General features: G+C 44.4%; 2 protein-coding genes across 9 annotated transcripts in view; one reads left to right on the top strand and one right to left on the bottom strand.

The window, feature by feature from the left end:
• The window catches only part of KAT2B (lysine acetyltransferase 2B), a 221,346-nt gene extending 193,888 nt beyond the window's left edge, over nt 1–27,458 (top strand). For 2 of the 6 annotated variants that reach the window (XM_070727254.1, XM_070727256.1), the window contains exons 14-19: nt 5,876–5,990; nt 6,593–6,629; nt 6,830–6,893; nt 6,969–7,053; nt 23,029–23,218; nt 26,500–27,458. In XM_070727254.1, coding sequence (XP_070583355.1) covers nt 5,876–5,990; nt 6,593–6,629; nt 6,830–6,893; nt 6,969–7,053; nt 23,029–23,218; nt 26,500–26,548 — 540 coding nt within the window. In that variant the 3' untranslated portion in view covers nt 26,549–27,458. Of the gene's footprint in view, nt 1–5,875; nt 5,991–6,592; nt 6,630–6,829; nt 6,894–6,968; nt 7,054–23,028; nt 25,252–26,499 lie in introns of those variants that run through there. The other 4 variants (XM_070727257.1, XM_070727258.1, XR_011556813.1 and 1 more) reach the window with 3 other exon arrangements.
• Nucleotides 25,255–27,975, bottom strand: part of SGO1 (shugoshin 1) — a 49,216-nt gene continuing 46,495 nt past the window's right edge. For all 3 annotated transcript variants that reach the window (XM_070727261.1, XM_070727260.1, XM_070727262.1), the window contains exons 6-8: nt 27,133–27,975; nt 26,525–26,696; nt 25,255–26,371 (exon numbers count right to left, since the gene is read on the bottom strand). In XM_070727261.1, coding sequence (XP_070583362.1) covers nt 26,248–26,371; nt 26,525–26,696; nt 27,133–27,975 — 1,139 coding nt within the window. In that variant the 3' untranslated portion in view covers nt 25,255–26,247. The remainder of the gene's footprint in view (nt 26,372–26,524; nt 26,697–27,132) is intronic.

The following is a 27,975-nucleotide window of genomic DNA, read 5'->3' on the forward strand; positions in this document are numbered from 1 at the left end:
TCTGTCCTTTCTCACCACAGGACTCTTTTTTTCTTTTAAATCGGAGTCTGATTTCTTTAAAGCACATATTTTTCAAATCTTTAATAGACTTTCTGTTTTATTATGCATGTGTTGACATTTTTTCTGCAGAAATTAGGATGAAATTTAACTGGAGTGGATGGGATGGTGTATGATTTTCATGGGGGCAGAAGACAGACTTGGTTCCACTTCCAAAAGGCCCGATTCTTCTTACCTATAGCCATAGGCATTAAAAGCCCGGCTTTCTCACACCAAGGCCCGATAGAGAGGCAGCACATCAGTCCTCCTGGACCTGCCATTTCATAAACATGCTACCGGGCTCCCCAGCAGCCCCTTCGCCTTTGCTGCCTCGGTTGGAGCCCGATTCCCGAAGCAGCCCAAGTAACTGTATTGAGAGCGCCCCTAACTCGGAGGAAAAGGGGTGAAAGTTTGGGAGGAGGGAAAAGGAGATTCCACACTGGGATGGTCTCAGCTGCCAAAACACGGAGCCCAATTCCTAACAGAGCGAAGAGGGCAGAAGGGACGGAGAGGTGGGAGGAGGCAGCAGCGGCCGGTGTTTGGGATACAGAAGTTGAGGGTAACTTGGGTCCCTGGGAGAACTGCAAGTGGGGTCACTTCCCTTGTAACTGTGGCAGGTCCGGATTTGAGATTCCCCCTCTGTTTTTGTGAGGGGGAATCTGCCACCTGGTATCACTTTCCTCCAGATCTGCATTTCAGGCACCGTTTTTGCAATCGGGGAGAAAATCTGCCACCTAAAAACTTTGTATTAAATTATTATTATTATTATTATTATTATTATTATTATTATTATTATTATTATTATCATCATCATCATCATCATCATCATTATTAATTAGATTTGTATTAAATCCTTTGCTCTCTTTCTTTGGGCAACTTGGGATCAAAACCAAGGCTGGAGATCCCAAGCACTTGCTTAGTTAGGTATTCAGATGAGTGGTCAGTCCCAGGTGGTGGCATTTTTTGCCTCTTGTTTAAAACAATCTTATTGGTAAGCTCCTCATCTTTGAGAACTCCTGCGTCTCTCGAATCCAGACCTGCCCCAGTTACAAGGGAAACGAGCTCTCTTGCAGTTCTCCCAGGGCCTGAGTTACCCCTGACTTCTGTGTCCCACTTTCAACCCCCAGCCACTGCTGCCTCCTCCGGCCTCTCCCTCCTTCCTTCCTTCCTGTACTCTTCGCTCCGTGTTTTAGCAGCTGGGACGATCCCAGCATGGTATCTCCTTTTCCCTCCTCCTGAACTTTTGCCCCCTTTCCTCTGAGTTAGGGATGCAGTTCTCTGGGCTCCATGTGGAAGTGAGGATCCCCACCACCTGGAACAACCCGAAAATGCAACCCACAGAGTGTGTGGGCAGGGATACATTTGAAGTATAAGCCGCATCCAGATTTCCACCCTCTTTTTGGGGGGAAGGGTGCATCTTATACTCTAAAAAATACAGTATCTCTTTATTACCCACCTCCCTTTCATCCACTATTGTTTAGCTGTCTTGTGGGATATTTTCAAAAGTGTTGTTCTGGCTTCTTGGCCCTGGCCCCCTCAGCAGCCAAATCAAATGAAGAGGGAGTCAGGGTCAGTATAAAGGCAAGTTGAAAGGGAAGAGGGAATGGAGCTGACAGAAAGAGAGACAGAGACGGACCCTGGGCTGTCCGTCAACCTTCAAATGGAGAGTCAACAGCCCCCAGGTCTGGAGGTGACTGTAGAGGTGAGTCCCTGTCCGTTTGGATCAGTTCTATAGAACCTTAGTAAGTTGGCCTGGATTGTTGGAACCAGCAGAGACCCAGCTTTGCCATGCCCCCAAGCTGGTACTCCTGAAAGCGCCATAGGCACCACCATCTTGTTTTTATCTTCTGCACACATACAGAAACTTTTTCTTTAAAGTACTGCACATGCAGAGGGTCATTTCCAGGAAGGGATGCCTGCGTGTGTGCAAGTGCTGTGAAAACGCATGTGCAAAACATGCATTTCCATCATGATATGAACCGGTGGGGAAGGTAAGCAGAACCCACTCCTGGGTGGCTGATACACAGAAGTCAGAGGAGAAGAGAATAATGGAAATTTGTGATCTGATATTTGAGAAGGAAGATCCACCGCTGCTAGCGAGGCCCCATCCTAGCTCTGGGTATAAAAGGCAGGGGGCGAAGATGAATAGATGTAGCCCCTTCCCACCTGCACTTCCAGAGACTTAAAAGCTCCTAATGTACTTCCTCTTGCTAATGTCCAGAGGAGTTTAATGTGGAATCCAGTTGATGGAGCTTCTTCTTTAGTGTCCCAAACTTTTTTTTTTTGCCCTCCTCCTTTTTTTTTCTTTGCAAAAAGCATAGCCACTCCAACTGGACATGGAGGGGATGAGGTAGTACATGGATGATACCCAGTTGTACCTCTCCACCCCATGTCCAATCAATGAAGCAGTGGATGTGATGTGCTGGTGCCTGGAAGCTGTTGGGGTCTGGATGGGTGTCAACAGACTCAAACTCAACCCTGATAAGACGGAGTGGCTGTGGGTTTTGCCTCCCAAGGACAATTCCATCTGTCCATCCATCACCCTGGGGAGGGAATCATTGACCCCTTCAGAGAGGGTCCGCAACTTGGGCATCCTCCTCGATCCACAGCTCACATTAGAGAAACATCTTTCAGCTATGGCGAGGGGGGCGTTTGCCCAGGTTCGCCTGATGCACCAGTTGCGGCCCTATTTGGACCAGGAGTCACTGCTCACAGTCACTCATGCCCTCATCACCTCGTGGCTCGACTACTGTAAGGCTCTCTACATGGGGCTACCTTTGAAAAGTGTTTGGAAACTTCAGATGGTGCAGAATGCAGCTGCAAGAGCAATCATGGGCTTCCCTAAGTATGCCCATGTTACACCAACACTCCGCAGTCTGCATTGGTTGCCGATCAGTTTCCGGTCACAATTCAAAGTGTTGGTTATGACCTATAAAACCCTTCATGGCATCGGACCAGAATATCACTGGGACCGCCTTCTGCTGCACGAATCCCAGCGACCAGTTAGGTCCCACAGAGTGGGCCTTCTCTGGGTCCCATCAACTAAACAATGTCATATGGCGGGACCCAGGGGAAGAGCCTTCTCTGTGGCAGCCCCGACCCTCTGGAACCAGCTCCCCCCAGAGATCAGAATTGCCCCCACCCTCCTCACCTTTCGTAAGCTCCTTAAAACCCACCTGTTGTCAGGCGTGGGGGAATTGAGATATCCCCTTCCCCCTAGGCCTATACAATTTATGCATGATATGTTTGTGTGTATGTTTGGTTTTTTATAAGGGTTTTTAGTTATTTTAAATATTAGATTTGTTATATGCTCTTTTTATTATTGTTGTTAGCCGCCCCGAATCTATGGAGAGGGGCGGCATACAAATCTAATAAATAAAATAAATAAATAAATAAATAAATAAATAAATAAATAAATGAGTGACATAGCTGTGAAGAATGCTGCAAGTAGCATAACTGTGATGATGGTGGTAAGTGCAAGGATTAGTCATGTGAGGACCATCAGAAATCATTTTTTTCAGCCCTTTGAGTAGTCTTTAATAGCTATTACCTGAGTAGTCCCTATGTGTGTAGGGACTACTCAGAGGGCTGAAAAAAGTGGTTTATGATGTGTCCTCGCACTTACAACCATCATCACATTTTTTGTTTTAGGCCCTACCTTGTCGTTGTGGTGAAGAGAAGCACCACAGTTGTGATACAATGAGAGAATAACTGCAGAATTGAGAAGCTGTTGAACTACTGGTACATCCCTTCCATTCTTCCCCTACATTGTTCCTATTCTATTGGGCTCCATAAGATTGAGACTGTCAAACATTTGAATCATCACCATTTGCCTCTCTCTGAGATCAACATTGAGACAATCAGAAAGCAGTGCCTTTTTTTTCTTTTTGGAAATACAGTGTTATACAGTGATACCTCTACTTACGAACTTAATTCGTTCCGTGACCAGATTCTTAAGTAGAAAAGTTTGTAAGGAGAAGCAATTTTTCCCATAGAAATCAATGTAAAAGCAAATAATGGGTGCGATTGGGGAAACCACAGGGTGGGTGGAGGCCCTATTTCCTCCCAGGAGATTCCTAGAGAGGCCCCACAGAGGCTTCTTCCTGCCTTTTCTGGTTATAGTTTTGGAGGCTCAGGTTTGTAAGTGAAAAATGGTTCTTGAGAAGAGGCAAAAAGTTCTTGAACACCAGGTTCTTATCTAGAAAAGTTCATAAGTAGAGGTGTTTATAGGTAGAGGTACCACTGTATTAGCAAGCCAGAAATTTGGCAGCCCTGGAGTAGTTCAACCATTGATTTCTTCCCATCTTCTCTCTCATTCCCAATGATACGCTTTGAAACTTTGCGCTAGGAGAAGCATCTCCAAATTGTGCCAATTTCTGTAGGCCAGTAGGTAAGGCCAACTGTAGTTTATGTTTTGAGCCACTAATTCCCAGACATTGTGCTGAGCCAACCAGTAATATAATTCTGCCTTCATTTTCTTACCTTGTAGCTTTTCTTTCCAGAACCAATACATTGTCACTGGATTCCACCTTTGTTATCAATTGCCAAGTTTCAAGGCAGTGATCATATGCCCAGGCAATTGATTCTTTTTTATCTAGACTCCAGTAAATAAAAGGATTTTAAGCTTTATTCACTCAAACACTTTTGAAAGCATAATTCAAAAAGCATACATACCAAGCAAGATATTATAAATTTGTTACATCCCGTAAGAACTTCCTTAGTAGACATAAATGTCTCAAGCGCAGTTAATTTTTCAACAGTACCCAGCACTAGATTCCACTGCAGAAGCTCCCTAATTAATAACAACTCCATAGTTTTATAAAAACCTGACACCATGACTTCATTGTCCAGCTATGGTAAGGAGACTGCAAGACCTGACCTTGACTTGCTGACACATAACTCTGGGGTGGGATTGAAAATGTGAGACTATCATAGGAAAAAAAGCTTTGAAGTTACTTGAAAATCCCCCCTCCCATCTTCTATGTTCAGTAAGCAAGAGTGAATACAAGCAAGCTACCTCAGAATAAGACCTACATTTCTAAACTTTTATTATTAAATCAAAATATGTCACTAATTCCTCGCTAATCCTACTAATAATGTTTGTCTGAATTGCCTGTACAAACTAAGCAATGAAGATTTTAAAAATCAGGATTTTCCGATATTTTGGATCTCCGTATGCCCTTAATTTTGAGTCTAAAAATGTACTTTCCCCACTACCCTTTCTAGTTGTTGTTGTTCTTCTGTTGCTTTTTCTCTGTGACAGATTTCTGAAAGGATGAGTGGAAGAAATCTGCAAATACTATAGTTGGGAGAGGGAGGGGGAAATCAGTTGATTGTGAACATCTTCCTGAATTTGCAATGAGACTGGATTCTGAATGAATGTGAAGAGCCCAATTATATTTCTGATTATATGAAAACTTGGATGCTTAAGGTTATAGGTGGGAGAACCACCTGGTGCTGGCAGTACTGCACCAAGTCAAACTATTAAGAACAATAAGAAGAGGAAGGTTAGTGTGAGAAATACAACTCTAAATGTAGGCATTGATCATCCATGATAGTGGTGTTCTTCAGTATCATCAAGGAAGCAGATTGAATAAATAGGTGCTACTTATGAGTTCCACATCCACATTTGCATTTAATACATTGAATAAATGGCTTACAAACATCAATATCTTAGATAATTTATATATTTCAGACCCATATATTCATTCCCCTTTAAATGTTCACTTTTATTCACTTTTTGTTGAGCATACACTGATTCAAATATGAATCTGTTCAAAAGAATAATCTCATTTAAAATAATTTTGTTTTTTCTACTTCTGTCCTGTCTTTATTCCAGATCATAAAAAAATTAATTGAAAAGAAGCAAGCACAGATTCAGAAAGTTTATCCTGGGATTTCTTGTTTCAAAGATGGAGTACGACAGATTCCAATAGAAAGTATTCCTGGAATTAGTATGTACCCTGTGCTTTTAGCTGTTTTGTTGAATTGCCAAGGTCATGTTTAATGATTTCTAACCTTTTCTGCAAATATTGCCTTAATTTAATTTTAAAATACTGGATTCTCTTCTCTGGAAATGATATAGTACTTGGTTTTTTATAAAGTTTTACTGGCAATTATGTATTTTAATTGTGTATTATGACAGGATTCTTTCTTTTCTTGTTATTCTCCAGAATTATTACATAAATAATTGCCATTATTTTATAATACTTTGGGAATTAAAAATAAAAACTGGTAGAGTTCTGTTTCTTTCTTGACTGATTTATGTGTAGATATTAATTAATTGTTGAGAATTTGTTCTTTAAGATATTCTGATATATCTGAATGTTGGCTTATTCTCCAAAGTAAGGGTGTCAAACCTGCGTCATCATATGACGTATTAGGACTTTTTTTCCTGTTAAACCAGGCATGGACGTGGCCAGCTCATGACACATTCGGCCTGTAGGCCGCAAATTTGACAGCTTTGCTTTAAAGCATACTATATGGATTTAAGACTGTACATTGTAACTTATCATTTTTTATTTGCCTTTTTGCTTTAATTTTACTTGTTGCATAGGAGAGACTGGCTGGAAACCAAGTAATAAAGAGAAGGGGTAAGCATTGTTGAGTAACATAAATTAAATAAAACTCTCTTCAAATTGACTATTAATACACCTTAAAAATAATTGGATCTGTATTTCTAATAGCAGAATATAGAGTTTTGTCAGTAATAGTTTATCATTGGTGAGTTTTAGGCTAGTTAAAATAACCATATAAACCTTACATTTTAATCCTGTCTGCATTTTGTTTTAAGAAAAGAACTCAAAGATCTGGATCAACTTTACAGCACACTAAAAAACATTCTACAGCAGGTCAAGGTATGTTTTGTTTTTGTAAATCTCATGAATTTTTTTCTGATAAAAAACTTTGATGAGTAATACTTTTTTTCCTAGAGCCACCAAAGTGCTTGGCCTTTCATGGAACCAGTGAAGAGAACAGAGGCTCCTGGATATTATGAAGTTATAAGATTTCCTATGGGTAATGCCATTAATATTTTTAAAAGGCCTTTGTAGAAAGTGAAAGTTAAATTTAAAATATGGAAATGTAAAAGTGCTTATTCCATCAATTTTGCACAACCATTAGAAACTTTTTAAATGTCAGTTTAGTGATACCTGCATTAGAAAAAGCAGATATATAGGAAAATGATCTTGAAGGATCTTGTGTAGGTCATGCAAGTGATTTTTCTGTTTGGGTTTACCTGTGTCATCAGCACTCATCTGTTTGTTCAGAAATAGATTGTAAGCAGGGGAGTTATCTGCTTTCAGAAAACTGCTTTTGCCCAAACAATAATTAGGTACTTTAAAAGGCAGTATTCTCCTCCAGTGATATTATTTTTACTCACCCCACACCTAAAAACAGAATACCTGCCAACATTAATTTTGTGGAACTGGAATGCAGATTCATTATAATTTATAAAGAATCATTGTTCAGCTGCAAAAAGGAGACAAGTGTGTGATTTTGTATATAAACTATCTTACTTCAGTCTTATTGGTAGGGACTGAATTTAAATATTTAATTAGGTAATGCCCCCTAGCTGCCCAAAGGGTTCAGTTTTTTAAACTCAGTCAGAGTAGGGACATTATTTCTACGAATTTTTATCAGATTTTCCTTTGATTTAACTCATGTTGGACTCTTCTAAAGGGAATAATTTATTCAGATAGGGTTACATGCAGTAATAGGCAGCACAACTGGAGCAGTTCTGGTAAAAAATTTCCACCTTTTTTGCTGCTGCGCTTGTGCAGCAATTTTTGCTGCTGGAAGGACGTCCACACGTGAGATTTTGGCTGCTGCACATGCGCAGCAGCCAGAATCTCGCTGCGGTGCCTAGAGTGGCAGCTGGCGTGTGGGGCAAATGGCAGCAAGCGAGCAGCGAGGGGGCAAACAGCAGCAGGCAGTGGCGAGCAGGCACTTGTTTTTGCCTATTTCCGGGTTCTTTTAGCTTCTGTGCATGCGCAGAAGCAAAAAAAGGGGGGGGAAATCTCGCATGCGCATGTCCTTGTGCAAGATTCGGCTTCTGCTGATGTGAGGGTGCATGCAGGCAGAGGTGTGCTTCCGTACTGTTCTGGTAGGACCGTGAATGGTAGCCCGCCCCTGGCTACATATTACAAGGCAGATTAGGCGGTACTGGCAAGAACTGCCTTTAAAATGAGAACAAGAGTTCCTTTCCTACGTGGATATCACCCAAGGCAAATATTGATTCCTTTTATATTGCAGCCTCCTCTTCTGAAGGCAGTGCTTGCTGATGATAATTCATGACCACTCAGATCTCTATCCTCCATGGATTCTGTCGCTTGTATGTCTTTCCCCTTATCAGCTGTGAAAGGATTGCCTAATCTAACTGCTCAAAAGTTTTTTCACCGATTGGATGGCTAGAGGCTTCATCAGAGGTTGACACAGTTTGTTTTTGGTGCCTTTTTGCTGCCCGCCAATTTGCATTCAGGACATAAGCTGTTACCAGCTGCTTCTTACGGGGAGCTTGGGAGCGCATGCACAGAGCTCCATTAGCCTCGGAAGCCCGCAGTAGACTTTAAAACCACTGGCTTTTTCTTCCTCTTCCATTCTAAAAGGTGTGAATTGCGAGAGCACTTTTTTGTGAAGCAGCTTCTTCTTCACACTGTGAGTTGCTACAGACTGATTAATTCCCTTCCTCATTGCGTTTGCACTATCCATCAGTATGTCTGATAATAAGGAGCAGTAGCACTTGTCGGAGGAGCTTAATGTAGTCCCAAGCACCTCAAAGGCAAAAGGAAAGACTGTATCCTCTATAACAGTGATTTTCAACCTTTTTTGAGCCATGGCACGTTTTTTACATTTACAAAATCCTGGGGCACATTGAGTTGGGGGGGGGGGGGCGGCTAAAAAAAGTTTGGACAATTTTTTTTTCTCTCTCTTCCTCCCTTCCGCTCTATTTCTCTCTACCTCCCTCTTTCTCTCCCTTCTTTTTTCTCTCTCTCTCCACCCCTCTTTCTCTCTTCCTTCCTTCCTCTCTTTTTTGCTCTCTCCCTCCCTCCCTCCCTCCCTCTATGTCTTTCTCTCTCCCACCTTCCCTCCCTCTCTTTCTCTCTCTCTCTCTTTCTTGCTCTCTCTCTTGCTTTCTCTCTCTCTCTCTCTTTCTTCCTTTCTTTCTCTCTCTCTTGTTTTCTTTCTCTTGCTTTCTTTCTCTCTTTCTTTCTTTCTTTCTCTCTCTCTTGTTTTCTTTCTCTCGCTGAGCTTCGCAGCATACCTGACCATGTGTCACGGCACACTAATGTGCCGCGGCACACTGGTTGAAAAACACTGCTCTATAACATAGTCCAAGTCTTCTCAATCCTCAGTCTCTTTAAAGGAGGCTGAGAAGAGAATTAAAGCCCTGGAAAAATTGATGGAGCAAAACCAAAACAGGCTTGGGCTCCATCTTTTCCACAAATGCAGCCACCTTGGGTTCTCTCTCCTCAGCTCATGCTACCTTCACAGACTTTCACCTGCCATTCCCATTACAGATCCTTCTGGCTCGGGCAGAGAAGGACTTGTCATAGAACATTCAGAACTAGCCCCACAGCCAATACCTCCAGTACCCTTGCCTACTATGGGGCAGGATGGTGGCAACCCTCCCACCCAGTCTTCCCCTCAAGTGATTCAGAAGCCTGCTCCATTAGCTTCCTTCACTCCAACTGTGGGAGGTTTGCAATTGGGGGCAGATACCTGGCATCACTTGTCTCCCACAGTTCAAGACATGATTGCAAATGTGTATTTTCAAGGTTTTATTTATTTATTTTATTTATTTATTGGATTTGTATGCCGCCCCTCTCCGGAGACTCGGGGCGGCTAACAGCAATAATAAGACAGCGTACAATAATAATCCAATACTAAAAACGATTAAAAACCCATTAATATAAAAACCAAACATACATACAGACATACCATGCATAAAATTGTAAAGGCCTAGGAGGAAAGAGTATCTCAGTTCCCCCATGCCTGGCAGCAGAGGTGGGTTTTAAGTAGCTTATGCAAGGCAAGGAGGGTGGGGGCAATTCTAATCTCTGGGGGGAGTTGGTTCCAGAGGACCGGGGCTGCCACAGAGAAGGCTCTTCCCCTGGGTCCCGCCAAGCGGCATTGTTTAGTTGACGGGACCCGGAGAAGACTCACTCTGTGGGACCTAATTGGTTGCTGGGATTCGTGCAGCAGAAGGCGGTCCCTGAGATAACCTGGTCCAGTGCCATGAAGGGCTTTATAGGTCATAACCAACACTTTGAATTGTGACCGGAAACTGATCGGCAACCAATGCAGACTGCGGAGTGTTGGTGTAAAATGGGCATATTTGGGAAAGCCCATGATTGCTCTCACAGCTGCATTCTGCACGATCTGAAGTTTCTGAACACTTTTCAAAGGTAGCCCCATGTAGAGAGCATTACAGTTGTCGAGCCTCGAGGTGATGAGAGCATAAGTGACTGTGAGCAGTGACTCCCGGTCCAAATAGGGTCGCAACTGGTGCACCAGGCGAACCTGGGCAAACGCCCCCCTCGCCACAGCTGAAAGGTGTTTCTCTAATGTGAGCTGTGGATCGAGGAGGACGCCCAAGTTGCGAACCCTCTCTGAGGGGGTCAATGATTCTCCCCCCAGGGTAATGGACAGACAGATGGAATTGTCCTTGGGAGGCAAGACCCAAAGCCACTCTGTCTTGTCTGGGTTGAGTTTGAGTTTGTTGACACCCATCCAGGCCCCAACAGCCTCCAGGCACTGGCACATCACTTCCACTGCTTCGTTGACTGGACGTGGGGTGGAGATGTATAGCTGGGTATCATTGGCATATTGATGATGCCTCACCCCATTCCATTTCATGATCTCACCCAGCAGTTTTATGTGGATATTAAATAGCAGGGGGGAGAGGACTGACCCCTGAGGCCCCCTACAAGGGAGAGACCTAGAGGTCGACCTCTGACCCCCCACTAACACTGACTGCGACCGACCGGAGAGGTAAGAGGAGAACCACTGAAGAACAGTGCCTCCCACTCCCAACACCTCCAGCCGGGGCAGAAGGATACCATGGTAGATGGTATCGAAAGCCGCTGAGAGGTCAAGAAGCACCAGGACAGGGGACAAGCCCCTGTCCCGGGCCCGCCAGAGATCATCCATCAGCGGGACCAAAGCAGTTTCTGTGCTGTAGCCGGGCCTGAATCCAGACGGCTGAGGACCCAGATAATCGACTTCTTCCAAGGACCGCTGGAGTTGAAGCGTCACCACCTTCTCAACAACCTTCCCCATAAAGGGGAGGTTGGAGACTGGACGGTAGTTATTGAGCACGTCTGGGTCCAGGGAAGGCTTCTTGAGGAGGGGGCGCACAAGTGCCTCCTTATAAAGGGCCAGAAAGGACTGCCTCTCCAAGGAGGCGTTGACAATCTCCTGGACCCAGCTCCGCGTCACCTCTCGACTGGCCGAAACCAACCAAGAGGGACATGGATCCAGTAGACAGGTGGCGGAACTCACAGCTCCAATGGCCTTGTCCACTTCATCAGGTGTCACAAATTCAAACTCTTCCCAGACAGATGGACAAAGATGTTTAGCCCCAGTCACCTCCACTGACTTGTTGTCAGTTGACTCTGTTTTACAATTGGAGTCGAGGTCCGCTTAGATCCGAGCGATTTTATCAGCGAATAACGTGTTAAAATTCTCGGCACTACTCTGCAAGGGCTCCCCAACTCCACCGATTCAGAAGGGAGCGGGTTACCCTAAACAGAGCGGGCGGGCGGGATTCGGCTGATGCAATCAAGGCAGCATGATACGCGCATCTTGCCACCTTGAGCGCCACTTTGTAAGTCTTACAACTGTTCGATCGAATTTGGACTTACTCTTCCTCCATCGCTTCTCTAGACGTCTCTTCTGGCGTTTCAACTCCCGGAGCTCCTCGTTGAACCATGGAGCTCTACGGGGTCTAGTGCCGCGGAGAGGTCGCAATGGCACAATTCGGTCAAGAGCCTCCGCTGCAGCCTTGTTCCAGGCCTCAGCCAGAGACTCTGCCGAACTGTGGACGAGTGTATCTGGAAGAACCCCAAGTGCCTTCTGAAAGCCTTCTGGATCCATCAGGCACCTGGGGCGGAACAACTTAATCGGTTCCGCCTCCCTGCAGCGGAGGATTAGAGCCAGGAAGTCAAGCCGCAGTAGAAAATGGTCTGACCATGACAAAGGCAACACTTCTAAGCCCCTTAGTCTCAGATCATTATTCAGTTGCCCAGAGAGGAATACCATGTCAGGTGCGTGTCCCCCCTCGCGAGTCGGACCCTGTACTACTTGGGTCAGGTCCATGGCTGCCATGGTGGCCATGAACTCCTGTGCCAGTCCAGAGGATTCGCCGAGCGATGGCAGGTTGAGGTCCCCCAAGACAATAAGTCTAGGGAACCCCACCGCCAGCCCGGCTACCTCCTTGAGTAGCACAGGCAGGGCTTGTGCCACGCAGCTGGGAGGCAGGTACGTGAGAAACAAGCCCACCTGAACCCCTAAGTCCAACTTCACCAGGAGGGACTGGCAACCTGCAATCTCCAGAGCAACGAGTCTACGCAGGCAAAGGCTCTCCCTGGCTATAATAGCCACTCTTCCCCCCCTTCCCTGGGGTCGAGGTTGATGCCATATCTGAAACCCAGCTGGGCAAATTTCAGAGAGAGGAACTCCTCCCTCTGGGCCCAGCCAGGTTTCAGTTACACATGCCAGGTCGGCCTCCTCATTCAGGATTAAATCCTAGATGAAGAGAGCTTTATTTACCACAGGCCTGGCATTGAGTAGCAGCAACCTGAGCCCAGGGCCAGAATTACACTCGTTACCAGTATTCTGGGTTGAGCTCACGGAGCCAGAACAAGGGATCGTTATTAAGCAATGATCCCTCCTTCCCCTGGAACGGCTAGTTCCGTGGCTCCCGCCACTGGCATACAGCAACGCACTCCAGCTACACCGGTCACAGCCCAGCCTCAAGATGTGTGATCCACTCCCAATGTTCATTATGCATATCAAGACACCCCCACCCCGGTGGAAGGGCCTCTTTCACAGGGCAAGAGCAGCGGTCCTGAAGAAGACTTTTCTGAGGATGAAGAGTCCTCTGCAGACCAACCCACATTCACTGGCCTATTCAAACCATCCCTGTTTAAGACTCTTTTGCATAAAGCAAAGGTAACTGCCAAGTTGGGGCAACCACCAAGCCTTTCGAACCTTCGGTGGGAATTGACCCGATTGTGGGTCTCTTCACTGAATCCGAAAAGGAATCAGATTTCATTCCTTTGTCAACTATTTTCCTTGACAACATAAAACGCTCCGGGCCCATCTCCCATTGAACAGAAGTTTTACGGTTTGGGGCCAGACATCGAAGGGCTACTGCAGTTTTCCTCAATTGACCAGTCCGTGGCTAGTCTCGTCTCTAACGAATTGGTTCCAGAGGACATGGCTGAAGGGCTTAAACATGATGATCATAAGATGGAAAACCTTCGAAAATCACATCACTCGACTGCGTGGGCTCTGCAGACTGTTTATGCTGCATCTTTTTTTAACCATACCACTATCATCTGGTTACGGGAAATGCACTTGAGGTTAGGCCTGGAAGATGCAGGCTCCGGCAAGGTTTAACCAAGCTATTGGTCGCAGCAGAGTTTTTGGTGGATGTTACTCTAAACTCAGCAAAGTTTGCATCTCGCTCTATGGAAACCATAATGTCTTCCCGCCGCATGCTGTGGCTTACAAACTGGCAGGCAGATTCACATTCTAAATGGCACCTTGCAGCAGCTCCCTTTAGTAGGTCAAAGTTGTTTGGTGATTCTCTAGATTCAGTGCTAATAGAAGATAAGGATAAATGCAAAGTTCTTCCTAAGGCCTATCGGCAGGCAGATAGAAGGCCTACCCCGTATTTTCGTAGACAGCCCTTTCGGCCTCATTTCTCCTCAACCACTCTGTTTCCTCAGTCACAGAGGTCATACAGCCAGGGAGCCTACCGGCAGGACAGACTCTCTTTTACCAACAGAAACACGGGAGGCAATCCAGACGTTTCTTTTGGAACCAGTCCTCCAAGAACCTCAGCAAATCCAAGTGACTACCAACGAAATTTCCATTGGGAAAAACTGCAACACTTTATCACGATGGGAATTGACCACCACCAACATCTGGGCATTAAATACCTTTCATTCCAGTCTTCATCTAGAATTCCTTTCTACACCCCCCAATTGTTTCTTCAGGTGTCGCACCGCATCCAACACTGCAAAACAGGCCTTGCGTCTCCAAGAAGTTTCATCTATTGCAAATAGCGGCCATCGAACATGTTCCCCCAGGCCAGGAGGGTCTGGGATTGTACTCAGTCATCTTCCTAGTAACCAAGTCCTCAGGGGGCCAGCGTTTAATACTAAATCTCAAACAACTAAACATTTACATAAAATATTGCAGGTTCAACATGCAATCTCTCAAGACCATCCTAGGCTGCATCCGACAGCATGACCACTTAATCTCCATAGATCTGCAAAAGGCATACCTGCATGTGCCTATCCCCCCAAAGCACAGGGAATACCTATGCTTTTATCAAGGGGGGGGCTCATTTTCAATGTTGAGGCAAGACACAACTGCCTTGTCACACTCACCCTGCTGTCTCGGTTGCTAGGGATATTCATGTCATGCATAGATGTGGTTCTCTGGGCAAGACTCCACAGTGGCCAGCTACAATGGTTCCTGCTTCCCTGCCAAAGAGCAAGAACCAGTCATACGACTAGGCTGGTTTAATTACCACCCAAAGTTTATCACTCTCTCCTATGGTGGACTGCACAAGAAATACAATGGGGCTCTTGCTTCAAGGAATAGATGTATATTATGGTAACTACCAACGCGAGCCTGTCTCGCTGGGGAGCACATACCACACACCAGATTGCCCAAGGCAGCTGGACAGCAGACGAACTGGGCAACAACAGCATTAATTTCCTGGAACTAAGGGTGGTGTCACTGGTTCTCCGTCAGTTTCTTTCTCAAGTCTCGGGCCGACCAGTTCTCATTCTCCATTGCATCTGGAAGGAGAGTCCAACATGGGTAATACTCCAATCCTATTGGTAGAGACTGAGTTAAAAATTTACATATTAATTGAGCACTGCCCCCTCTGCTCTCCCCATGAGCCAGTTTTAAAAACTCAGTCTCAGAGTAGAGACATACTGAGTTGTGGCTTAAGAGTTTAAGTACTTAAAAATAGTAAATAGTAAATAATTATAAAATGTTGTTACCGTTTTAATCCTTTTCTTTGTGTTTCAGATGAAGAAGACTGAAGAGGATCAGACGGTCTGGGGTCTCTGCCCTCAGCGGGCAACACCCCCAACGAATCTTCTCAGGGGTTTTGCCTTCCCCCAGTGGGAGCACCCCGTAGAGAAGCGCCCAGCCTGGGGGTCCCTGGTCTCCGAGACCATACCGGGGCTGTCAGCCGAAGGTGGGGGGGTCCGCCCCCCCACTGGGAGGCTTGAGGACGGCGCGCACGGAGCAAGCAAAGCCGAGCGCCTCACAGCTGACAGGGAAGTCAGCGGGGCGGCCGATATAGAGCCGCCGCCGCAGCCGCCGGAACCGCCAAGCACCTTCCCAAGGTCACAGCGGGTACCAGCCACCCCCGGAGGACCAGGATGGGGCGGGGAGACCCTACCCAGTAACGAAGGGGCCCGACAGCAGCCCGAGGAGCCGCGGAGGCTGGGCGCCGCCATTTTGAAAGCGGCTGGAGCGGCAAAGCATCTTTTGGCGCGAAAATGATTAAGGCGGCAAATAAGCGCGAACGGGCGGGGCAGCCCTAGTGCACAGGCGCAGGCCCTGGGAGGCCAAGGGCGCCATTTTTCTGGGTGATTCTGACGAGGATAGCGAGATCCAAGCTACCGGTGGTCAGACAGCTAGGAGCCTTCGCTAACATTGATAGCAGCCGTGAGTACTATGGAAGAGCATCAAGGGAAGGAGGTCCCAAGCTCTCCTGCCTCATCTAAGGAGAAGGCAAAGGGGAAGGCCAAAGAGAAAACAAACACTCATCTGCCTCCTCTTCCTCCATTAAAGAGGCTGAGAAGCGCATTAAGGCGCTAGAAAAAAAAGCTGGAAGCAGCATTGCAGTCATCTCCAGCGGGACTCCCTCTGACCCAGAGACAGCCTTCAGACCCTATGTCACCCCCATCTACCTTTGGGCCTACAGGGGTTACACCAGAAGGGGACTGGTCACCGGATAGGCAGTTTCTGCCCCTGCCCCAAGTTATGCCTTTGCCCAGCACATCCTGGGCCAGACCAGGCTCGGCAGCACATGCAACAAGAGGCTCCCAGGGGCCAACAGCCACTTTTACACCCTCAGCGGCGGGCTTGCGGTCCCAACCTGGGGCGTGGCAGAATTTGCCCCCAGACCTGCAGGACTTTATCGCAAATGCGTACTCGCAGGGCAGGGCATGGCTCCAGGGGCGCAGCAATATGGAGGGCCTCCCCAACAAGCGACAGGTTCATGGTCGGCACCGCCCCCTTCGGGTTTTGGCTCCTTATTGGAAGAACAGGAGCAGTTTGAGGACAGTGACCCGGAGTATGGCCTTTCTGAGGATGAGACTTCACCCGAACCGGTCCCCTCGGTTGGCCTGTTCAAACCGGCGCTCTTTAGAACCGTATTGTCTAAGGCCAAGCAAGTGATGAATCTGCCTGGCTCAGCTAAGGCTACAGAAACCGCTGAGTCGGGTCAAACTTCGGCCTCACTACTGGAAGAGCCTCAACCCGAGTCCGACCATTTTCCTGCGTCAGGCATTTTCGTAAAAGGGATAAAAAGTCCTTGGCAGCAGCCAGCGGCAGCTCTAGGACCTTCCAACCTCGAGAGGAGATTTTATACCTTCGACGAGGAGGTGGAAAAGCTGCTCGAATTTCCCCCAATCGACCAGCCGGTCGTAACGCTTGTCTCCAGCGCATTGGTTCCCTCAGAGACCGGGGAATGCTTGAGACCAGAGGAGAGAAAAGCGGAGACATTGCTGCGCAAAGCACACCAGATGTCTGGCTGGGGATTCCGGGCAGCGGCGGCTGCGTCGTTCATCAACCGCGCATCGCTCATGTGGATCAAGGAGATGCAATCCCGCCTGGGGCCCGAAGACGGGCGCCTGCGCCAAGACTTAAGTAAGCTATTGGCGGCGACGGAATTTTCGGCGGACGCCACTCTTCACGCGGCCAAGTTCTACACCAGAAGCATGGCAACTACATTGTCATCGCGCCGCCTACTGTGGCTGAGGAACTAGCAGGCAGATCTTAAATCTAAGTGGCGCCTAGCCTCTGGTCCCTTCCAAGGCTCCACCCTCTTCGGGGACTTGTTGGAGAAGGTCCTAGTGGAGGACAAAGATAAGAGGAAAGTACTTCCTAGAGCTAACAGGCGACCGGACAGGAGGTTCACACCTTATTCAAGGCGTCAGTCCTTTCGTTGGGAACCCTCCACCGGTTCCGCTCAGAACCAACGGTCCTTCTCCCAGGGACAGTACAACCAGCAGTCCTATAGGAGCGACCGCGGCTCCTTTCAGGACAGGACAAGGGGCTATCATCAATCCAGGAGACCATTTCGTGGAAACACTCAAAGAGGGTTTAAACGCACAAAATGACTCGACCGGCCCTCAACCAATCGGAGGGAAACTACAAGGTTTCTACATGGCCTGGCAAGCAACTTCCTCCAACAGATGGGCCCTGGCAACAGTTACACAGGGGCTACGGTTGGAATTCATCCAACCGCCTCCCAACCGTTTCCTACGCTGCCCCATAATAAAGGACATCCCAAAGAAACTACAATTGCGCAAAGAAATCTCACATCTGTTAGATATCCAAGCCATAGAATTGGTTCCGCAACAAGACGAGGGCAAGGGGTTTTATTCCATGATTTTCATCGTCCCCAAACCCTCAGGAGGCTGCAGGTTGATCCTCAACCTGAAGCAACTGAACCTCTTCATAAAATACCGAAGGTTCAGGATGCACTCCTTGCAGACCATTCTGGCTTCCATTCGAAACCGGGACATTTTAACATCCATCGACCTCAAGGAGGCATACCTGCACGTCCCTATTCATCCGGAACATCGCAGATTCCTCTGATTTTTTACCGAAGGGAGACATTACCAGTACAGGGCCATGCCATTCGGCCTGTCATCGGCCCCAAGGACGTTTACGAAGCTCCTGGACGTACTGACGGCCAGCTTAAGAGCGCGATCCATCAGACTGATGGTGTACCTGGACGACATAATCATATTGTCCAGGTCCCAGGTAGCGGCAGAGAGAGACCTCAACGAGACAGTTCGCACATTAGAACTCCATGGCTTCACAATCAATGTGGGGAAAAGCCAGTTGTTGCCTACCACCAAACTGCTACACCTAGGGGCTATTATAGACACGCAGGAGGGCACGGTGTCATTGTCACCAGAGAGGCAGGACAACATCCGGCGACTGATCTCCAGTCTTCGCAAGGGGCCAATATCACTATCGCTGCTGTCAAAACTACTGGGAACCCTGGTGTCAGCCATCAGCATCGTTCCCTGGGCCAGGTTCCATATCAGGACACTGCAGTGGTTCCTGCTTCCCGCTCAGAGAAACAAGGTGAGCCATTCCCACAGACAAGTCCACTTGCCCCAGAAGGTCAGGGAGTCCTTAAAATGGTGGACATCTGCCGCCATAAACAAGGGATCTCCCTTCCAAATAACAGATCAGGTCATTCTGACCACCGACGCCAGTCTTACCGGATGGGGCGCTCACATTGGAGTTCACATGGCTCAGGGTCTGTGGACAGCGGAGGACCTCTCATCGGTCAACATAAACTTTCTAGAATTGAGAGCTGTTTTCCTAGCTCTAAAGACATTTGCTCCAATAGTTCAGCAACAACACATGTTAGTGCTCACGGACAATGTTGCGACCAGGGCTCATTTAAATCATCAAGGAGGAACAAGGTCACCACGTCTTATGGAAGAGACGGAGGCACTATTCCTCTGGGCCGAACAACACCTGAGGTCCCTGTCAGCGGAGCACATTGCGGGGATCACCAATACGCAGGCGGACTGGCTGAGCCTTTCCACCTTGGATCCCTCGGAATGGAGGCTGGATCCGGCCATATTCCAACAGGTGGTGAGTCGGTTCGGACTTCCGTTGGTGGATCTTTTCGCCAGTCCCCTGAACGCTCAGCTCCCGAGGTTCTACACGAGGTTTCTGGAACCAGGCGCGGAGGAGGTCAACGCTCTCCTAACATCCTGGCCGCCAGGACTACTCTATGCGTTCCCGCCAACGAATCTTATACCAAGAGTAGTGGAGAAACTCCTGAGGGAGAGAGCGGAGGTGTTGCTGGTAGCTCCACACTGGCCTCGACTTCCGTGGTTCTCCGACCTGGTGGCACTGTCGGTGTCAACCCCATGGAGAATTCCGGACCAGACGATATCCCTCAGCCAGGGGGACCTACAACATCCAGATCCCCAGTGGCTTCAACTGACCGTTTGGCACTTGAACGGGTCAGGTTACGAGGATTGAAGCTACCGGAGAAGGTCATCGACACTATGCAGGCTGCAAGGCGTCCATCTACCTCTCGGATTTATCAGACGACATGGGCGGCCTTTTGCGGCTTCTGCGACAAACAGCAAATCAATACTGGACAGGCTTCAGTGATTACAGTTCTGGAGTTCCTGCAGGCTGGCCTTGATCGGGGCCTAGCTCCCAATACACTAAAACGGCATGTGGCAGCCCTCGCAACCATGATACAGGTTGAGGGAGTGCGATACTTGGCTTACCATCCTTGGGTCAAGGATTTTCTACGGGGAGCTTCAAACCAACATTCTCCACCAATTCGGAGGTTTCCCTCATGGGACCTTCAGTTGGTCCTCAGAGCCTTGACAAAACCACCGTTTGAACCTTTGAGATCCATACCGTTGCGACTACTGTCAATTAAAACAGCCTTTCTAGTGGCTATTACGTCGGCACGGAGAGTGTCAGAGTTAGCTGCCTTGTCAGTACGACCTGACCTCTGTATCTTTTACCCAGACCGAGTGGTGCTGAGATTGGACCCTTCCTTTATACCAAAGGTAAACTCAGAGTTCCACAGGAAACAGGAACTGATCCTGCCTGATTTTTGCACCCACGGCAATCACCCGTCGGAATTGCGATGGCATAAGATCGATGTACGCCGTGCGGTCAAGATTTACATTAGACGCACAGAGAGTTTTCGGAAGACGGAAAAGTTGTTTGTTTCATTCTCATCGGATAAAAAGGGACTTGGACTTTCATCTGTTTCCATTATTCGTTGGATCAGGGACTGTATTGCAGAGGCATACAGGGCTCGTAACCAACCAGTTCCACCGGGAGTGACTGCTCACTCGACGAGGAGTGCGGCGACCTCAGCGGCCTGGGCCACCCAGGCGTCCATAGATGACATCTGTAGGGCTGCAACATGGTCGGCTCCGTCGACTTTCATACGGCATTATAAGTTGGACTCCTTCGCTTCAGCAGAGGCGGCATTTGGGAGACGTGTGTTGCAACGAGTTTGTTTATCTCCAACGTCCCTGACAAGACCTTCTCCCTCCCATGGGCCGTAAATCTCTGGTATATCCCATGTTGGACTCTCCTTCCAGATGCAATGGAGAAGAACCGTTGTACCTACCTGAACGGTCTTCTCAGTGCACTGGAAGGAGAGTCCAAACCCACCCGGTATAGTTATGGGTGCAGGGACGCCGAAGTGGGCAGTTAGTCAGTTATTGGTTGTTAACAATAAAACTTGGTTATCCTCTTACTATGGTTCTTTCGTTTTTAAAACTGGCTCATGGGGAGAGCAGAGGGGGCGGTGCTCAATTAATATGTAAATTTTTAACTCAGTCTCTGCCAATAGGATTGGAGTATTACCCATGTTGGACTCTCCTTCCAGTGCACTGAGAAGACCGTTCAGGTAGGTACAACAGTTCTTCTGACTGACAATATGGCTACACGTGCCCACATCAATCATCAAGGTGGCATGAAATCACATCGTCTCATGTGGGAAGCAGATCGCTTATTTTTTGGGCGGAACAACATCTCCAGTCCTTGAGAGCAGAACTCATCGTAGGATGAATGTCCAAGCAGACTGGCTGAACCATTCCACACTGGATCCGGCAGAATGGCTATTGGTTCCCAGCATCTTCCATGATATTTGCTACTGCTTTGGCACCCCAAAGGTGGACCTCTTTGCCACCCAACACAACACACAGCTCCACCATTTCTTCTCACGATTCCAGACCCCGGGAGCGGAGAGCATCAATGCCCTGCGCTCCCCTTGGCTGAGGGATCTGCTTTATGCCTTCCCTCCAATCCCGCTCATTCCAAAAGTGGTGAACAAGCACCTGAGCGAACGAGCGGAACTACTCTTGGTGACACCACATAGGCTGTGTTGCCCGTGGTTCTCTGACTTTCAAGATCTGTCATTTCCAGCCCATGGCATATACCAGACAATAAGATCCCTTTCAGCCAGGGATCAGTTTTCCATCTAGATCCTCAATGGTGGCACCTCACCGTCTGGCACTTGAGGGGTACCGATTGAAATTTCTTGCCTTACCGGGCAATGTGATCGCCACAATACAGTCTCCTCGCCGTTCTTCAAGCACCAGGATCTGCAGCACTACGTGGGCAGCTTACTATGCCTTTTATGTTTCAAAGAATCTGGATCCGCTGCAAGAATCACTAGAACAGATCCTGTCCTTTCTCCAGGCAGATTTTGACAAAGAGTTAGCTCCCAACATCCTTCATCGCCACGTGGCCGCCTTATCTATGGTCATTCACCTGAACAACTTGAGGTCCCTGTATTCACCACCCTTGCATTCAAGATTTTCTGCGTGGCATTACGAACCTGAGACCATAGGTGTTGTATTGCTATCTTACTTGGGATCTACCACTCGAGCTATAAGCGCTGACTCTCCATTTGAACCACTAAGGTAGGTTTCGCTTAGATTTCTAACATCGACTTCCTTTCTCATCGTAATCACCTCAGCCAGAAGGGTATCAGAGTTGTCAGCTTTTTCTTTCCATCACGATCTGTTTGTTCCACACTGAGAGTGGTATTACGACTTGCCCCAGCCTTCTTACCGAATGCCAACACCCTTTTCCATCAGTTGCAGATCATGCTTCCTGATTTCTGTGCTTAGGCATCTCATCCCCTTGAACACCATTGGCACAAACTGGACATCTGTCAAGCCGTAAACTCTATATTCGTAGAACCCAATCATTTAGGAAGTCCAAGACCTTGTCTCCTTCCTCCCATCTACTTAAAGACAAAAGGTCTCATCGCAGATCATTGGACGATGGATTCAATCATGTATTGCAAAGGTTTACCTGTCCCAGTCGTGGCAAGTTCTGGAAGGCATCACAGCCCACTCAACTCGGAGTGCTGCCACCTTGGCCGCATGGATTACACAAGCCTCTGTGAAGGACATTTGCTGCGCAGCCACGTGGGCATCGCTTACTATCTTTATCAAACACTACTGTTTGGACTTGTTTGCCTCCACAGAGGCAGCCTTCGGCAGGGGTGTTCTTCAGCTCGTTTGCGCTCCTGCTCCCCTGGTCCTGCCTTCTCCCTCCCTGACTTCCTAGCTTGGGTATATCCCATGTTGGACTCTCCTTAGCAGCACATTGAAGAAGAGCCATTGACTTGCCTGAATGGGCTTCTCGATGCGCTGCATGGAGTCCAAATCCACCCAGCCTTGTCTTGGCCCAGGGTCGCAGTTATTGTTCTGGTTCTGGGGTTATTGTTAATAAAATTTACTTGCTGAATTTGTCTATGCCTTCATTTAAAACTGAATCCTTTGGGCAGCAAAGGGGCATTATCTAATTAAATATTTAAATTTAAACTCAGACCCTATTAATAAGACTGAAGTAAGACCCATGTTGGACTCTCCACACAGTGCATTGAGAAGTCCGTTCAGGTAAGTCAACGGCTCTTTTCACTAAAGGGGGAAATACAGAACCAATGGATATTCTAGTAATAAGATGTTTGTTTTTATACAGATCTGAAAACTATGAGTGAACGACTGAAAAACAGATACTATGCATCTAAGAAATTATTCATGGCAGATATGCAGCGAGTGTTTACTAACTGCAGAGAGTACAACCCACCTGAAAGTGAATATTACAAATGTGCCAATATACTGGAGAAATTCTTCTACACAAAAATTAAAGAAACTGGATTAATTGACAAGTAATTTTCTTATACAATTAAGATGCCTAATCTAATAGCAAAATATGCAGTTCTTTCACTAGATTTGAAACTTGTTTATAAAATAAAACTTTCTTAACTAGCACTTTTCAACATGTAATATAGAAGAGTTTATTTTATTAAAATATTTTTAAATGTACACTTGCATGGCTTTTTGCAGTGTATTCAATTTTTATTAGATGTATTGCACAAACTGTTTGGAGAAGGGTAAATTTCCAAGCAGTGAATGTTTAAATAATGTATAATACTATTACGTATACAATGACCATTTTATTTTCACACACATATATATGTATATATACATATATAGACATACAGACACGAAAACAAAACATTCACTAAGAGAAGATGCTTAAGCTATAAGAAAGGAATTCCCTTATTAGGTGGAACTTTAATTTCTGTGAATTTGGTTCTTAGAATGAAAGCAAATATACATGTGCCACGATGTAATCTGAGACAGTCACTGGGACCAGATATTTACAGTTACCGGGACCAGATGTTTAGTCTTCTGACTTTTAGACTCTTGCTGAACCCATTCTCAGGGCTGAGGATAGGCTCTAGCATAAGTTTGAAAGCTTGGAAGACTAAATTTTTGATCCTGATGATTGGCCCAGATTTGATCTTGGTTCCTAATATTTTCATTTTCACTTAGGTCAAATTCTGAAAAGAACATCAGACTTTGTGTTAAGCTCCTAACTGTTGCTTAATCTTTTAGTAGATTTTTAAAACTACTATTTTAACTATTGAACCCAATCTAGCAATAGCCTTTGTCTTTATAGATTTGTATGGATCTTTATGCATGAAAGCCATTTTGCAAAACTACAATAGGTGCTGTAATAAGTGGGTGGAATGGACAATAATTTGAATTCTGATATAGAGCTTAACTCTGAATATAGTATATGTTGGTAAATGCATATATAACTAAATCATACACCCCTGAAGAATGTGTACTTAATTGCACAATGTAATCAGTAATACCTGATTGATGAGAAAACCATATCTAATTTTAGTGCAGATGAGAATATGTCTCACAACTATAATAGAGGGTGGTATGCAGTTTTTCCATAGCTATTTGCATTGTAAAGTCATGGGAAGCATACTGAAATCTGAAGGTACAACTAACAACATTGATAGATGTTAGTGGTTAACTCAGAATTTGACAGCATCCAGCCCAATGCCAAAAAGCAACTTGGTTTGCATCTTGCCATAGATAAAATAATTTTATAAAAAACAGCTTTGAGTAGATATTTATCCCACTGTTAACTTCTATTTGGATTAATACCAGTTTTTTTTTAATTAGAAACTTGAATTTTATTAATTCCATTTATATTTGAGCTATTTTTTTACATTATACATAAGAGATAAACTTCATTTGCTATCGTTAATTATTAGGGAAGCCATACTCATTGACCACTTAATTTTACAATGTATCTCAACACTGGAAGGGAAAGTAAGATACCCTTAGTATTTTTCTGTAAGTGTGTGTGTGTGCATGCACATGTACACACAAACACACACTGTTCATGCTGAAATATTTCACTAGTAAACTAGAAAGTACTAGAAACTGAGAAATGACATAAAAAGGCAGAAATGACATAAACAAAATAGTAACATAGAAATGCCTTGGCACTTTATATAAACCAGAATGAGCTTTGCATTTAAGGTACAATGATGCAACTTTCTTTTAGAATATTTAAATAGAAATGTTCACATATTTTGTAAACTGGGCCAACAGAGAGCTCTAAAGCTTAATATCCTATGAAAGTGTTATTTTCAAATATTCTTATTGTCTTGAAATTAGAGTCTCTTCTATATTGAGAACATTTTGGTTTCTAATTTAAAGATTATTTTCATAGATATTGTACAATAAAGATACATAGTATGTGTTAAATACTTTAACTGAAATTTTACCTTTGTAAAATTATTTATTGTATTGGTATAAAATGGTTTTGAATTATATGTATAATTTTATGTGCTATTTTGTAATTTGCATATAAAAATAACAGACATTCTCATTGTTTGTAGAGTACCTCTCATTTTATGAAATGGAATATAAGTATGCTAAAACATGTACAGATAATAAGAACTGGAACTCACTACGCAGTAGCAAATTCAATGGAATTTCTAATTTTCGTACAAATTTAATACAAGGTTTCAAGTTAAATAAAAACATGTTATTTATGACTTTTACATTCTCCTTAAAAGATATGTACCTAGAAAAAGTAGTTAAACTATTGATACCATGGGCTTACAATGTAAAGACACAAAAGGCAAGAAAAAAAGCAATTTTGGATAGAACTATTAGTTAAAATTGTTGTACTAAAAGTAAATACATAGAGGTTTCTACTTATCTTTCTCTTTGTTGTAAGTGCTATCAGAAGACTAATAATTATTTTGAAATAACTTAATAAAATTACTAGCATATAGCTTGAGATACATTACCTCATAAAATGTGGAAGTTGGATAGCTATGAAATATAAGTCAACTCACATTTATTTAGCACTCATAAAGAGTTCACTGATGTTTATTTCTAATAAATTTACAAGTTAACATATTCACCTTCTTTTTTAAAAAATTGTTAGAATAGTTGCAAGAATATCTAGACTGAAAGCATGCTAATATTGATAATTAAATCAATTTACCTTTAATCAAAATTATTCAAAATTTCATTATAAATGACATATAAGTGATAATTCAGAAAGCACAACACAATTTAACTTTATTTCTAATTAGAGACTGTTAAAATGAACTGCTTTTGTTAATAAATGATAATCTGCATTTCAAGCCTATTACTTTTATTATGTTCAGGAAGTAGCTCCTATTAAAATAATAGATTGTTCACATCTTTTTAAATAGATAAATTCTGAAAGGCAGTATGTGTATGATATAAATTATAAAAACATTTATAAATCTAAATTAGAAACATGCAAAAGTTTCATTTCCAGAATTTTAGTTAATATACTTTCAGCATAATATAAATGAGAATCAATGTGTAAACCATGAAAAGTAACTTAATAGCCAACAAATGCTTCATTGTATCTGGAAAGTGATTTGGATTTGGTGTACTTTCTCTCTTTAAAAACAGGAGAGTTCAAAAGGCTGGTATCTGTAAATGGGTCTCCTCTTCTGAGTTTCCTATCAAAATAAATTAATTTGTTTTTTGTAATATTCATGAATTGAAATAATTCAAATAACAACAAAAATGTGAAATTAATGTAGTTCTTACAATAGGAAAAATGACAAGACTATAATTTATTTTTAAGAGAATCCAGAAACAAAGATACTAACCCCCTGAGACTTGGCTCCTTGTAACTCACATGACTAGTATTTCTACGTCTTTGATGAGTAGCAACATTTCCTGCAGAACTGGAGGCTGGGTAAGAAATTGTTTGATAAGAAGTTGATGCAACATTGGTAATATCACTGAGATGATGTTTTTGAAGTGTCTCAGATGATTCATCTGTTGAAAGAAAGTACTGTCACTGGTTTCACACACACACACACACACACACAATAGTTATCATTATTATTCCCCCCCCCTCCCAGTTTCAGGCAATGCTAATCTGAAAGTAACTTACTCAGCTTTAAAATTTGAATATATTACTAAATCTAAACAATATTAGTTCTTCTTAAATTATGACCACTACAGCTTGTTCATTTAAAACAAAAGTTCAGTGCTACCTTCAAAGTGTGGTCAATTTTTAAAGCTTGTGTTTTTATTTTGAAAAATATGCATATTTATTTTTAAAAATATTTTGCAAAGTATCAGCAAAAACCACATTCAATTTTTAGAATTTGTAATTATGTACTATTTTTATTCCAGTCCTAGAGATTGAGAACCATGTTCTAAAGTAATACATTTCTATAATATACAAGGAAAACAAGAATTTTCTTACTCAAATGAGATTCAAGTGTCTTGGTATTCCTGTTTTCCCCCTCAGGATTTATATCATGTTGCTGAGACACAATTTTCTTTGATCGTGATTTTGTGCGCAGTGGAATTACATCTGTTCCAGTATTTAAAGCTTCAATGGATTTTGACTTTTTTGAGTAAGGCACATAGAGACTATCATCAGGATCTTCTTCTGAAACAGATGATTCACTACTAGAGATTTCTCCTTTCGTGTACGTTTTATCATCAACATGTTCATTTTGTTTGTTTTGCCGGAAAGGTGTTATATGAACAGACTCTTCACTAATAAAATCATAAGCATCATTGGAATGAATGGATGTACTTGCTTTTTGTTTAGATCCTGCATGTTTGTTGCAGTTTTTGTTTTTGTTGGATCTTGCCTTGGGAACATTTTGGGGGGTTACCAATTTTCTCTTCTGATCCTTCCTTTCCTTAATTTTAAAGCCACCTGCATTATTAAAATTACTTTGTTCTGAACAAGCTGTGGCCATTTCAATTTGTATATATGATTCATTTTTATCAGATTCAATTTGCATATCTGATTCACATTTATCAATGTTTACACTGTGCTTGTTCTCCTGACTAATAGATATTTCTTCAGAATTTTCATTATTATTTTTTGAACATGAAAGATCACTACTGATAACTGGAATAACATCATCTGATTCAAAGACTTCACTGAGGGAATTAATTTTTAAATAACGACGATGGGTAGAAATAGAAAAAGGTATAGAATAATCAGTTTGCATGTCTTCATCAATTGAAATAATTCTGCTCCCGGAGTTTGCATGATCATGATGATCTCCACAGGAATAATTCTGGTAAT

The sequence above is a fragment of the Erythrolamprus reginae genome, chromosome Z (assembly GCF_031021105.1).
Source record: "Erythrolamprus reginae isolate rEryReg1 chromosome Z, rEryReg1.hap1, whole genome shotgun sequence".
Taxonomy (NCBI): domain Eukaryota; kingdom Metazoa; phylum Chordata; class Lepidosauria; order Squamata; family Dipsadidae; genus Erythrolamprus; species Erythrolamprus reginae.